The following is a 14313-nucleotide window of genomic DNA, read 5'->3' as shown; positions in this document are numbered from 1 at the left end:
GGCTCATCGAGCGAACTCAAGCGCATCTTCGGTCTCATCTACAAGAAAAATCGTGGTGTTTTGGAAGTGTTCCTAGAAAATGTCATTCGTTATGCGATGATTACACCGAGCACGCAAAAATGAATACAGTCACGGGAATGGTTGTTGTCTACGCAGTTAATTTAGATGAATATATGTATAATATATACTTTCGGATTTTTATAGTTAAACTCCAATACAACTCAAGCTTTGTTTCAAAAAACTGTAAAAAAGGCTAAAAAAGCCGTAGTGAACTCACCAAGGGTAACGAGAATTAGAAGCTCGAGAAGAGAAAGAAGAGCACCAAAACACATTTCACCTATACCTCAACACCAAAATTTAATGTTCTCTTAGGATGTGACCATAGTCTTCCAACATTTTTTCTTGATAAAACAATATGATTATTTATATATTATAAGTATTTAAAATCCACACATTAAATGCTTTAAAAGTGATGTATAAGTGATGTATGAAATTTATATTTCTACTTGGGGGATTATTCGTACTATATTTTCTCTCGATTTTTCAAAGCATCATGCGTTACGGAGTTATCATGCGATTGAGAGAAGTTTTTACACGTTTATAATTAAAAAAAACTTTTTACATTAAACACTTAAATTCCGCAATAAAGCCCAATGAAAACGTCTACCGTGGATAGAATTGGTCATCATGGTTTATTCGTGTGTTTGTAATTACAGATAGACGAATGGGAAGTGTCTTGAACGACATTATTAAAAGCAATGGTGGCAAGTAAAGCAGTTGATGCTCCAGAAGCAGTGCCGTTGCGACAAGTAACACCCGTCGAGTTTATGTGACTGCTGGAGAGCAGAGTAAACCGTTTAGTTTTGTTGGAAATATGACGTCAGGAAAATTAGTGTACTTGTGGATCACATTATTAACGATAATTTGACGCCTCTTACAAAGAAACTCACTTGACGCCACGTTACAATGTTCATGTGAAAGGAGGTTTGCCGTTCTGTACGTTTTTTTTGGCGGCGTCGAATGATTGCGTATGAACTCTGCTCGCGACCCCGTACGCACTCTTTGATGTACGTACTCGTTCCACTAGTTTACTTGCTCTACCTTGAAATAGCGTGCACTTTTGGCAAGTTGCTGCCTTTTTTATGAGTAAGTTTGCTCCTTTTAAGTCTTACTTTTTTTAATCAATTTCGTTGTAGTCGTACACGTCCTTAGTATTACAACTGTAGTTTTACTGCAAATCCCAAAAGAAATATTAGGAAATTTTTTCTTCTTTTATAAAAGCTGTGGACCGCGTAGAGCGTGGTTAAAAATAAAAGGGTTGAAATATGTACAGACAAGAAGGCAACGATAAAAGTGAAAGTCCCACCAGATGACGCAGGCGCAGTTTCGAGGTTGTTGATTTTTTAACAATACTTTCGTGTTTACTTATATCTTGACACAAAAATTTTTTGGTGGTTCCTATGGTCTTCTGACGTAGGAGAATCTAGAAATCCGTATCCTACGTCAAGAGCTCACGTTAGTGATCAGTTGAACTCCCTGAGATTAATGACTCCCTGAGATTAATGACTCCCTGAGATTAATGACCCCCTGAGTGCCCAATCCACGGAAGCCATACACTTAGCCATACACAGCGCAGTGACTTACACAGAGCACTCCAAATGGAAAACCGTTACGGCAATGGATGTTGTCTACGCGTTAACTTGTGAAGGCCCTACACTCCACGGTTTTGGCGGATAATGGGTCTATCTTGAAATTTCAACATAAAATTTTGAGTTTTGAAACATACCATTTCGAGATAATTTTTCTACAGAACTTCATTCTCCTATGATATAGTGATACTTCCTGATAAAAAATTATAAATAAGCATGCAAGTGGTTTTATCACATTTAACCGTTATGTAGAACTTAAAAAAAAATTTTTTTATTTTCATGATAATATCAAATGGTGATGCATTTTATAGAATCTATAATAAAACATTAAAATTAAGAAAAATATCTATGAGCTCTGAGTATCAACTTTATTCTAAACAAAATAATAAAAACAAAAAGCCTAAAAAATAAATTTAGTGGAATAGCAGTGGAAAAGCAAAAGTAATGTCAAGAAAAAGTTCTTCAAATGTATTAAAGGTAAATTCTTTTTGATTCCAAATAATTTATAGATATATGTATAATTAACCTTATCCATCGTTGTGCTATTTCAGAAATAATGATTCTTAAGTATTCGCAATATCAAGTCAATGTGTCGATAAAGATCTCAAACATGCTCTTAGAAGTGTAATTAGAAATAGTGCTGATTCGCAAGGAGGGCGTTCTGAAAGGATGCGAAAAAGCATTGCAAAAAAAAAATGATGAAAATTGACGAGTGTATTTAAGAGAAAAAGAAATAAAAATTCCGTCCGTTTCAATGTGTTTACTTATTTTATAATTGAAGCATACTTTTTTTTTTACAAATTTTGAAAAGTATTATATTACCGTACTTTATCTGTTATGAAATTTTATGCTTGACTTAATACATAATAATTTAGATAACCTTTATCTGCGTATATTTCCATCTATCACTTATCGGCACACTACATTCGGGCAGTCTTCGGGCCTACTTTGGCTGCCGAATGTTTCGTTGCCTACTGTTTAGCCACATGTCGAATTTGCGCAACGACTCATTTCTGATCGGATGTATTTAAATAGAGCTGAGTTGAGATTTTTGCTATTGCTGTCTAAAGTATCTACATATGAGAATTTATTCAAAAAAGCAGATAGAGGAGTCAGGATTACTTTAGTTTCAACCTATTGGGGGAAAATCTTGTCAGGCACGGATTCAAGTACACCATTATCACACTGCAGATTGTCGGCAATGTTCATTTTGATACTACTCTCTTGTTGAAAGTATCATTTTTTATAGCTTCTGTTTAAAATTAAACTACTGTCTTGCTGAAAGTATCACTTTTTATAGCTTCTGTTTATAATTAAACTACTCTAGTTATGAATAAATAAATAACTAAAAATCTGCACTGAGAGGAGGATTTGTTATAAATTAACTTCATGTGTTAACTATTAACTTACGTATAATATGTATACTGCGTGGTGCCATCTAACGTGGCGCAGGTTCAACGTAAATATGGCATGTAAATTATTAACATGCCGTCTATGATGGTCAAAATTTAAAAAGTCATAAAGAACATGTAAAATAATTTTCTGTTAACATACTTGCACGTTAATAGTAAACAAATCTTTCTCTTAGTGTATCTTTTAAACATAATTGATCAAAAGACGAAATTCTTTTCCAGCATCTTCGCAAGCAGAACATTGACTACGATCGCAAAATGACTGAAACCACGAGGATAAACATCGAATTGCAGAATAAGTGCAAAGCCCTTAAGATGAAGATGTCACTACAGCCCGAGTGGCAGAACGTCGATCTCGACAAAGTTTTCCCGATCCAAGACATCGACATCAACGTAACGCATATCGGTAAGCTCCTGAAATAATCATCATATATTGTTACCGATGAACGTTTACCATCGCACAATTTTTATTCCGTACAATGAATCTGAAGTTAGCAGGGACTTCCCAGCAGGGAGAAAAAAAAAATTTTTTTCCTTCTTTTTCCTCTGATAAGAAATTGATTGCAAAACATATGAGCACAAGTGTACCAAAGTAAAAATAATTATTGATAATTAAAATACAAAGATTAGCAATCATATTGGTAAGTACCATAAGTGTCACGTAAGTAAAGCACTCATTCTATGCTTTCTGGATACAAGCTAGGGTAAAAATATCCAATCTGGTAAATCTAAATACACTAGCTGCTGTTAATAATTTAGAATTGAAAAAAAATGATCATTCCAAAATATACAGGCCTGGGATTAAAGCAAAAAAGATAAAAAGAAATGTGCGCCTTTCACCGGGGAGATGCATCTTTCAATATTCTGTCATGTTTAACAATAAAAAAAATGTTAGTGGGCTAAAATTAATTTAAAAAGCCCAATGTAATCCGACAACTGTCAAAAAAATTTCCATGAAAAACTGGCTTCGTCTTAAAACAAAAGATCTTATAAACATGCGTTCCGAACAAAAAAAGTAGACTAGAAGATTTTTTAATTCAAACTAAAAACTAAAAATGTTCAGTCGCTAACACTTGAAACCTTAGCAAATAATGATCACAAAAGTAGTTTAAGAGTTAAAACAGAAGTAGTGTAAATTGAATGAATACCTTTTTATAAAATAAGACCACTTTTTGCCTCGTTGCTAATCGCAGAAAATATTTAAGAAGATGAGATTTAAAAAATATTTTTTATCATTTTATTGATCATATAGTGTTTCCGGAAAAAAGGTTTGATAGGTTCTTTTTACTTTACTTTAACATCCCAACATGGGATTCTAATTAGGCCTATAGTTAAGTACAGATAAGAATATTCAAAGTAATAAAAACGAAAAAATCGTGGTTATACTCTCTAGCCATAATGAATCTCTTTGATCGTAAATCACGATTTTCAAAATTATACGTGAACGAACAGATACATATCTTTTTATTGATGGCCTAGGAGGTTTAGGAAAAACATTTCTATATGAAACGATAATTTACTATCTCATTTCTCATGGAAAAAAACTTTTATCTATGTCTGTCTTGTCTCTTATTACATCAATCTAAAATAATTAGACCAGCTGAAAAACTATCACAAATTTTTCTTCAACATAATGTAATACCTGTAATTAACGACGACAGTGACGAAAATTAGAATATGTTCTTCAATCATTAACATCTACATTTTAAGTAGTCTTTTATTCAGAAAATTGGATGTCTAATTAGGTAAATAAAGGTATGATATCAGATATAATGAGTCATCATTTTAATGAATAATGAAACTCATTTTTTCAACTTTGTTAGACATATTTTAGGTTTGTCTTTATTTAAAAAAATGATATAATAAACTTTTATTACTTTTTTTCGTATTTTTATTTGCTACTGAGAAATTTCTAAAAAGTTTAAAAGTTAATGCATTCTTAAAAGTAAAAAACTTAAATTAGATTACATATTACCATATGCCAAAGTATCATAAGTTAAACAAGTTCGGTTTGAGACTATTTTTCCGCATTATCTTCAACTTTATGAATCGTAAAAATTTTTTCTTTACTTTTCTATGAAACTATACAAAAAGTATATATCTTGATAAAGTATTCTAAAGTATGAATAATTTAAGTAAAGTGCCCATAAATGATATAGCAATTTTTTCTATTGTTTATTTGAGCCATATTGAAGTCATTATAGCGAAAAAATGGGTGAAAAAACGGTTTTTATTTTTTTTATCCAAGTTGCCAAGTCTCAAAAAATCTGGGAAAATTCATAGCAATGGACTATGATATAATACAATTTACGAATGTTTTTGGAGTATGTGCCGATGAAGCCCTTAGAAGTACGCCACTTTGAAAATTTCGAACGTTTCCCAAAATTTGAATTTGGTGCCAGAAAATTAAAAAAAATTTCAGTTAACATAAATTATTTTTGTATTTAACGTCCAATAAGAATTTTTTGGATCGGTTGAGAAATAGCGAAGATATTCTTAAAAAACCGAAATTCGCCATTTGGGGCCTACAGCAAACCCATGAGTGGACTGGGGTCTCGAAAAATAAAAAATAAAATTTTTTTATAGTACACTACATACATTAATTTTTTAGATTTTTTAGAGCTAATGCAGTTTTACCCCTACTTATCCGGCTATGCCCTTTGCTTTGTTTTAAAGTGATTAATACATTTTTTTAAATTTCTTTCCCGGAGCGTTCCGAACTTTATATGACAGTACATCGAAAGATGCATCTTCCTGGTGAAAGACGCACATTTCTTGTATCTTTTTCGCTGAAATCCCAGGCCTGTATATTTTGGAATTATCATTTTTTTAATTCTGGATTATTAACAGAAGCTAGTGTCCCTAGCTTGTATCCAGGAAGCATAGAATGAGTACTTTTGTTTAGGTGACACTGATGGTACTTAGCAATATGATTGCTAATTTTTGTATTTTAATTATTATTTCAATATTATTAACAGAGCATAATTGTAGTGTATTTCTCAAAATTGATTGATAAACTTACATTTTTTAGAATCCGAGTCCATAGATGCAGATCCGAGTGACGGACTCTCGAAGAGCGAGGCGAGGTACAGCAGCACTAGCAGTCTGAGCAGCGCTGCAACGGCCAGCTCACCCCAAACCATCCAAACCTCGAACACGGTGAAGTTAATAAGCTCGAACAACAGAAACAGTCAGTCTTCTCCAATTTCTTCGATCACAAGTGCATCGACGAATGTCACAGCTAGCTCGCAGACTCACATTATCAAACAAGTCTCGAGTAACAACAGCAGACCGCGAATCGTTAGGAGTAGCTGCAGTCCGACTTTTAGACCCATTGTTCCGAGCACAATGGCCGATAAGATCACCATTACCACTTCCAATGCGATGACAGTAATGCGACCGCAAACTCCACAGCAGTTCTCACCACTGCAACAGCAGCAACAGCAACATCAGTTAATTTCACAACAACAGCCGGTCTCAGTCACACAGCAGCAATTGCATCTTCCGATAAACACGCAAGTGATAAGTACGTCTCCGAGTCTGGCTACCTTCATGCCGACGCATTTCGGACAGCAGCTGCGAGTGATACCTGCTGACGCGCGTCCATTGATAGTGCAATCGAACGGCACGATAGCCACATCATCGGCTAATGGTGAACAAAAGTCATTGCTGTTGGTGGCTTCGAATACTTCTAGCAACGAGAATCGTGTCACCCTTTTGCAGTCAACCTTGACTTACGCCAACAACGAAGGCCGCCCCTTGTTACTGACCACTCATGCGCCCGCCATAAGTGTCACTAGTAAGTATTCTTTTTTTTTATCGAGTGGTCGATAGAAATCTATCGAGTGAATGATTTATCCATGATAATCTATCGTTGCAGCTGCCCAAACGAGAATCCGAACGATCGAAGCTACGCAAGCCACTTCAAAAAGGATTGGTGGCGTGGCGTTGGTCGGAGGTGCGGGTCCCGAACTTGCGAGGTTGCCAGGAGGAGCGGAACTGAACATACTACCAGCTAATGGCATTTTTCGATCAGTGAAAGCACCTGTGACCGGTAAGTCCATAGTTCTTCTCATTCTTTCCACTTCATTGGCTAAAGGCTCATTAGTAAGAGCCAGTGCAGCCATAACCAAGTTGGGATACGCGATACTTCGATACTCGCGGATGGGCGAGTGGGAGAGATCAAATTTCTCCTTCGCGGTATTGTAGTTACGATAATTATCGTTGTTTTAACCTCGAGGCTAATTCAGCCATCTAGAGTGAGGAGGTTCGGTTAGGAGAACCGGTGTGGAGAGTCAGGCCATAGTGAATGTTGATAACCCTACGTTCTACACATTATTCACTAAAAATTCGACACAATTTACACTCGTACACCGGGAAGACTCTTGATGTAATCACTGGGTCGTTTACCAATTAATCACATGTTACATTTGTTTATTTATCGACTACTCGTTAACACTGGAATTAAAATATATAACAACCGAAGTAAAGACTGCTTAAGATTACAAAATCTCTCTTAAGATTTGTTCGGGAACTGAAATTGGGCTCTATATTGGTATTCTGGGTGACTCGCGCCCGGTGTCGTCCAATCTTAACCATGCGAACAAATTTGTAATACTGAGAGAGAGTCTACGAGAGCGCGAGTGCGCGGCAACGACTCTATTCTGACTGCTTGAAGATGGTAAGGGTATATCGCAAAGCAGGTGGAGTGACCATGCCATAGTGAATACAGTGGATCGAGGAACGGTGCGGCGGATAGGGTCACGTGATGCTGATTGGCTCCGCCATTTTCAGCAACTCCCACTATTTTCCAGTGTTTATAGATATACAGTTCTATGCCTAAGTCATTGCAGGGCCTCTTCTATTGGGATTCCAAAAGGTCACGTGATTCTCGCGATATATATAGTCACTTGGGGGGAAAATAACACAGGCCTTATGGGTGCAATTCTATTTTTATTTTTTTTTACGCGTTCAACGATTGTAATACGATAAAAGCCTTTTAATAACATATTTTTCTGCGCCATCTGATTCAAGCTTGACTGTAAAAGAGCCTCATATATCGACGCCCCGGGCGAAGACTATGCCCTAAAAAAGGTCAAGTAGAGTTCCGCAAGGATCTGTACTTGGGCCACTGCTCTTCTCATTATTTATTAATAATCTTTCGGATATCAGCAGTTAGTCCCACCATCTATACGCAGACGATTACTGCTTCTTTATTCAAATGGGCTGTTAATCAATGACAGCAAGACGAGGGTCATTTGGTTTGGTACTCGAGGTTTCCAGGCAAAACTTGAGAAACTTGTCTTACCTAGTATTGTGCTAAACAATACTGTGCTAGCTCTTTGAGATTTATTAAAAATGCTTGGAATAGTACTCGAGTCAAACCTAACTTTTCATCAACAAACTACTGAGGTGGCAAAGAAATGCTTTACGAGACTCGCACGATTACGTAAAAACGCCTTGTACGTGCCTAAAAGCATAAAAGTGATGCTTACGAAAGCACAAATTTTTCCATTTCTACTCGACTACCTAGATGCATGAACACTGGACTTAGATTTGTTGAAGCCGTTGAACTAAGTGAAAATATTAGTGACTGTGAAGCGAGTCATTTTGTAATAGCATACGTTGTTAATATCAATTAATTTCTTTTATTTTTTTATTCACCAACGGCTGTTATTATTATATTATAATTATTTATACTCCATCTCAATTTACATTTTTCCTTAGTTTTGTAACTACCATAAATAGATAGCTTTTCTCAAACCTTATTTTTGATGTGATCTCATTTTACTGTAATTAATAATGTACACTTTTATTTATAATAATGAATAATTTACTTAGCTATGGTTACTTAGGACCTCGAGTCTATAGCCACTAACGAAGAAATCTAATATAATCTAATCTCTCTCTCTCTGCCTCTCCTCGTTCTCAATTATGTGTAGTGGGCATGACTCCCTACATGGGTGTACTTTCTTATTTTACCATGTTCAAATACATACTTACAATACACTAATAATTTAGTAAGAAGAATTTTGAAATTCTTTTAGAGCTATCTGACCACCCTATGAAAAGCATCAACTTTCTAGTATATTACGCACCTAGTGAGAGTAGTGAGTGAGGTTAAGAAAGTTGCAGATTTCACGTGAATAACCGCCCGAGGTGGAGCCGAGGGTGGACAACGTGAAATCTAGGACATTTCTTAACCTTCGGACGTGGTGCGTATACGATTTTACGTCTCCTGGTGCTCGGTAAGTGAAAAATCCTGCCGGTAATTTTCACTTACGAAGTACCAGTGACGTAAAAAAATTTATGATTGTAGAGGGTTTTCAACATTGTTGGTTTTATCAAGACACAATTATAAAAAGCAACAAATTAAAAAAAATTTGAAGTACCATTCTTTGAAAATTTCTCTAAACCTAACAATTTAAGGAAACTTCACTAAACTTAAGGAAAAAGAATGCTTTGATTTCCTGACGCTTTCTCAAAATTCAATGCTTTATTCCCACACAACGAGCTAGAGGTTTTTATTTTTTACAGATGGTTCCAAACACTTATCTGACATCAATCAAGGCTGTGGCTTTCCTGTCTGGTCTAATAACAATAATTTTATGCGCTCTTACAAAAACCATAAAGAAGCCTCTGTTTTCTCTGCAGAGGCATTAGCTCTTATCATTGCTACCAACCTGATCATTAACCATGATTTATTTACCTTTACAATTTTCTCTGACTTTCCGAGTGTACTTATGGCTCTTAACTCAGTTAAAAGCAACAGCTATCAAGAATCTCCGTTAATCACTAGTTCAAAGAATTAATATTAATCACGCTATTGAGCTAGACAATTTCATTCGCTTTGTATGGATTCCTTTGCATGTAGAAACAAGGAGCAACGAACAAGCTGATATAAGTGCTAAAACTGCTGCTGTTAATGGAACCTTGGCAAATGAAAGCGAAAAAAAAGTATAAACAGTATACATATTCTTAGTATGGTGCATTAACTTCATTTTTTTTGGTAGGTGTAACGCTGAGCCATGCAGGTGTCTCGCTACAACCAACAAAGCCCACGACCGCGACCCATACAACGACTCTCGTTCAGCAAACGACGTCGAGCAACAACGGCTCAATAGCTCCTCCGTCCTCAGGACAACAAGCTGCCCAACAACATCACGAAGGTATTCAAGCAAATTGTCATTTGGTAACAACGCAATCGGGACATCAGCAACTCGCAAGCCTGACGCCGGTCATTGGTCCTACAATGACTGTACTGTCGCAAGGTAGCAACAGTCAGGTTATCCTTACGCCAGCAGGTCCGCTAACCGGTAAGGTAATTGGTACGCCAATTATCAAAGCTGGGCAGCTCATGAGTGCTCAATATCTCACCGGCGTCGGTAAACTGGGTAATCCAAACGTGGTAATAGTTAATCCAAATCATCAGCAACACCCAGCACCAGCGTCGGTCCAACAGTCGAATAATGGACCAACGAGTAATGGTGATAGCAACGTAATCGCGAGCACACGGTCGCCTGCGTAAACAATCATTGTTAGAACTGTCGATGCAGTCGAAAATCATCATCATGCTCCTTGGAGCATCGGAGCGTCTCTAATTGCATAATGAAATACCGAAATAATTTTAAGAGGCGTGGATAACTCGTGATAAAGCGCGTAATCGAAAATGATAAAATGTTTATTTTGCAGAGCATTGGGTGGTTAACTCGTGCCTGTTACTCTTTTATTTTGTATATTAAAATTAAAAAAAAATCAATAGATAGCTGCTAAGAAACCTTAAAAAGCAAAATAATCTGAGTAACAGCTTGAATGTTATTTTTTATTGAAATAAAATTTTGGAAACTCAACAGGATTACTTTAATAAATTCTGAATTAATGTTCATTTGTGACTGTTAATTGTGCAAACTTAACTATTCACACGCCTAGGGTGGTTAAGTAAAGAATAATCCAGATCTCGTATGTATTGTCACCCGAGGCCAAGCCGAGATCTGAGCATTCTTTACTTCCACCCGTGGTATCCAAGAGCTAGAGCGGTTCCTATAGAAACATAGGGCCCACCAAAGCTTATTTAATGTATGTTAATCTACTGAGCACGATGAACGTAATTTTTTCCCTAAATATTACAAATGCAGTTTTCTCATTTCAAACTGTTAATTTGAAAAAACGAATATTTTATAATATGCTTATAGTTTGGAAAATTTACTGAAAAACTTATTTCGAGCTTTATCGTCTTACAAATAAGATAAACCTTATCTAAGCATGCAAGTTATTATGTTTGTACATGCCGACTCTACTAAACTAAGCGTTCGGGCCTTTGTTCGGCAGATTATCTTTAGTTTTGATCAGTTATTTCATAGTTGTGGTTTTTTTTTTTTTTTTTTTTTTTAAATTCCTTGACTTGAGGTAAAACTTAAGCCCTTGTAGATTAATTTTTTGGATCGTTGCTAATCAATTGTTAACAAAAAATTGCATTAATAATTTTTAAAAAAAAGTTCAGTTTGAAATCCATTTTTTCACAATCATTGGCTCATGTTAAAAAAAATTCTTCAAAGATGCAAGTAAATTTGAAAAATTACTTATTTGGGATTTTCAACCGCGTATTACTTTATAATACAAGCATTATTTTTAATCTACCGGGGCTTAAACTTTACCTCAAATCAAGTACTTTTAAATAAAAAAAATTTTTTTAATTACAGCTATGAAGTAATTGATCGAAACTAAAGATAATCTGTCGAACAAAGGCCTGAATACTTATTTTAGTAGAGTCGGCACGTACAAACATGATAACTTGCACGCGTATATTAGTTTTATCTTATTTGTATAAGGCGATATGTTCGAGATAAGCTTTTCAGTAAGTTTTTCAATTTTAAAGTATTTTATAAAATATTCTTTTTTTTGTATTAACCGTTAGTTGAAATTAGAAAATTGCAGTTGTAATATTCGTCAAGTCTTAGTTAATTAGATTAATTTTGACACATTAAATATGGTACACGAATCACGAAAGTTAGTGCGAAAATTGTATATATTGTAATAAATCCTTTAATTTAAAAAAAAAATCGCCCATTCACTATTAATTGCATTTTTCAACATTTTGTCAGCTTTAACGTGTAAATAATTCATTTTATATTCCAACAAAGAACTTTTTAAGTGCGTTATTCATCATTGTTAATTGTAAAAATAAAGCGTTTTAATTTGATGTATGAAATTTCGTTGATGAAAAATTAATTTTAAAAAACATTTAATCACTTGAATTCTAAATTTGGGATATAACTTTCTCACCAGGAAAAATCAACATTACAATTTCTTTTATTTTTTAAATCATAATAACAATAATCAACTAGCTTTATTGTTCCGCGAAACTAGGAGACTGTACCAAAATTTAGAGGTAAATGGCGAAGGTCAATTGGCTGCACGTCCTGACCCGAGAAATGAAACAATGCTTTTATACTTTTTTCCAAATGTATTACTCGGCGTCTTGGTATTCGACTCCGAAATTCAACGATAATTCATAAAAAAATAAAATAACTTTACAAAAAATAAGCGGATAACAAAACGGAACAGTAATGGGAGTTTTCTTACTTTTTTTACATTTACACAAAAATGTAAAGTCACAAACAAACTGAGCATGGCATTGTCACGAAGTACTCTGTCATTTCTCATAAAATATAGTATTATCGTTAAAATAATGCGTGCATGATAAAAAATTCCTTTCTGCGTACTATTATTGATACGCGCGTATACTTGATACAATAAGTGAGAGTTTGATACTCGTAAAAAAGTAAAAGGGTGGAATTTTGTTTATATTTTCATCCCTTTAAGTACATCAATCACTAAAAAATAGACGAAAAAATCGCGATACGAAGCTTTTCTTCACAGAAATACAAAAGAAAAGAAAAAAGCAAAAAAAAGCAAAAAAAAAAAAAAAAAAAAAAAGAGAATTTATGTCTTGTACATTTTATCTAAACTTTCAATTTGTCTAAATCAATGTGTCGAGTCAAATCGACTCGAGTCGTAGCGAGTAGACATTTATCAATTACATAAAACAAAACAAAAAAAATTCAACGTAAACAGATGAAGCATAATAAATGAAAAAAATATATGGAATAAAAAAAATGCGAAAGGGAGTAAACAGTCAGAACTGGAGGACTGATAGACTGCAAAGCGAATGCTCGAGCTGTAATAAACGATATTACAAGACTTGAACTGCGATTAAAAGATTACGAAGATCATCGAATGTGATCTAGTTGTGAGTGAGTGAGTGAGTGAGTACGATGTGGTATGAATTGAAATTTTTTAAAAATGTGTATGCATTTGTTGTAAATAAAAAGGATTAGGGATCCGTTTGAAAATGAAAGAATGACGAAAAAATTGAAACAGGGATCATCGATAATCGCAACACGTTGGACGACACGAAAACAATGTGATTATAAATAAGATTTGAAAGATTCACTGGCGTAACGTGTGCGCGCTCGGAGCGATTGATTACTAAAAATCAATGTAATATAAGCGTTGAATATGACACATTAATTTTTAGTGAACTAATGTTGCTCAGGAGTGAGCGGGAAAGAAAAAAACATTGCGAGATCATTTTTCCAGTGAAAACGTTTGCGTCTAGCTCCTATGATAACTATTATCTACCTGATGAAATTAATTTGTAAGAAACGAGGGAACGTACATTTTTAAAATAAACTGCGTTCACTTACATGTAAATAGTAACACAAAAATTATACATAATTATATTATACGTGAAAATGATCGAGTCGATATATGAGGATGAATGAGCAAAAATGTATTGAGGAGAAATTGAGAGAGAGAGTCTGATCAAGTGTATGCATGTTGCGAACAGATTTTAAGCAGCGCCAACGTACGTGCACGGAGACTGTAAACGAAGTTTCGTCGGCCAAGAACTGCAATAAACGACGGTGTTGTAAATAATGAATTTGTTCTATTTTCTTATCCCTTAAAAACATAAAATATGCACTGGAGCTGCAGGATATCATTTGTAAGTATTGCATCGTTCAAGTATCAAACAAAATGTTGTTTCACATGTTAGCAGAAAATGTTTCTTAATTGTTTCTTCAAAAAAATTTTTAACATAATACTAACACATACTAACACTTTACATTTACAGAATTTAGGTCAGAGTCGTAAGGTTGAAATAAAAATACAACTAGATTTTTAATCATTTGATGTTCCATTTATTAAAAATATTCACTCACTAATTAATAGTCGTGGTTTCTTTCATCAGA

General features: G+C 34.7%; 1 protein-coding gene across 3 annotated transcripts in view; it reads left to right on the top strand.

Moving 5' to 3' along the window:
- Positions 1–11280, top strand: part of LOC106635904 (uncharacterized) — a 61441-nt gene extending 50161 nt beyond the window's left edge. For all 3 annotated transcript variants that reach the window (XM_089589325.1, XM_089589327.1, XM_089589326.1), the window contains exons 6-9: positions 3284–3467; positions 6093–6860; positions 6942–7115; positions 10075–11280. In XM_089589325.1, coding sequence (XP_089445451.1) covers positions 3284–3467; positions 6093–6860; positions 6942–7115; positions 10075–10589 — 1641 coding nt within the window. In that variant the 3' untranslated portion in view covers positions 10590–11280. The remainder of the gene's footprint in view (positions 1–3283; positions 3468–6092; positions 6861–6941; positions 7116–10074) is intronic.
- The last annotated feature ends 3033 nt before the right edge of the window (positions 11281–14313 follow it).

This window comes from Copidosoma floridanum, unplaced genomic scaffold, assembly GCF_036245765.1.
Source record: "Copidosoma floridanum isolate Cflo_tuat_1 unplaced genomic scaffold, Cflo_Japanese_pri ptg000009l, whole genome shotgun sequence".
Lineage (NCBI taxonomy): Eukaryota > Metazoa > Arthropoda > Insecta > Hymenoptera > Encyrtidae > Copidosoma > Copidosoma floridanum.
The sequence above is the reverse complement of the archived record's forward strand: the minus strand, read 5'-3'. Positions and strand labels throughout refer to the sequence as shown.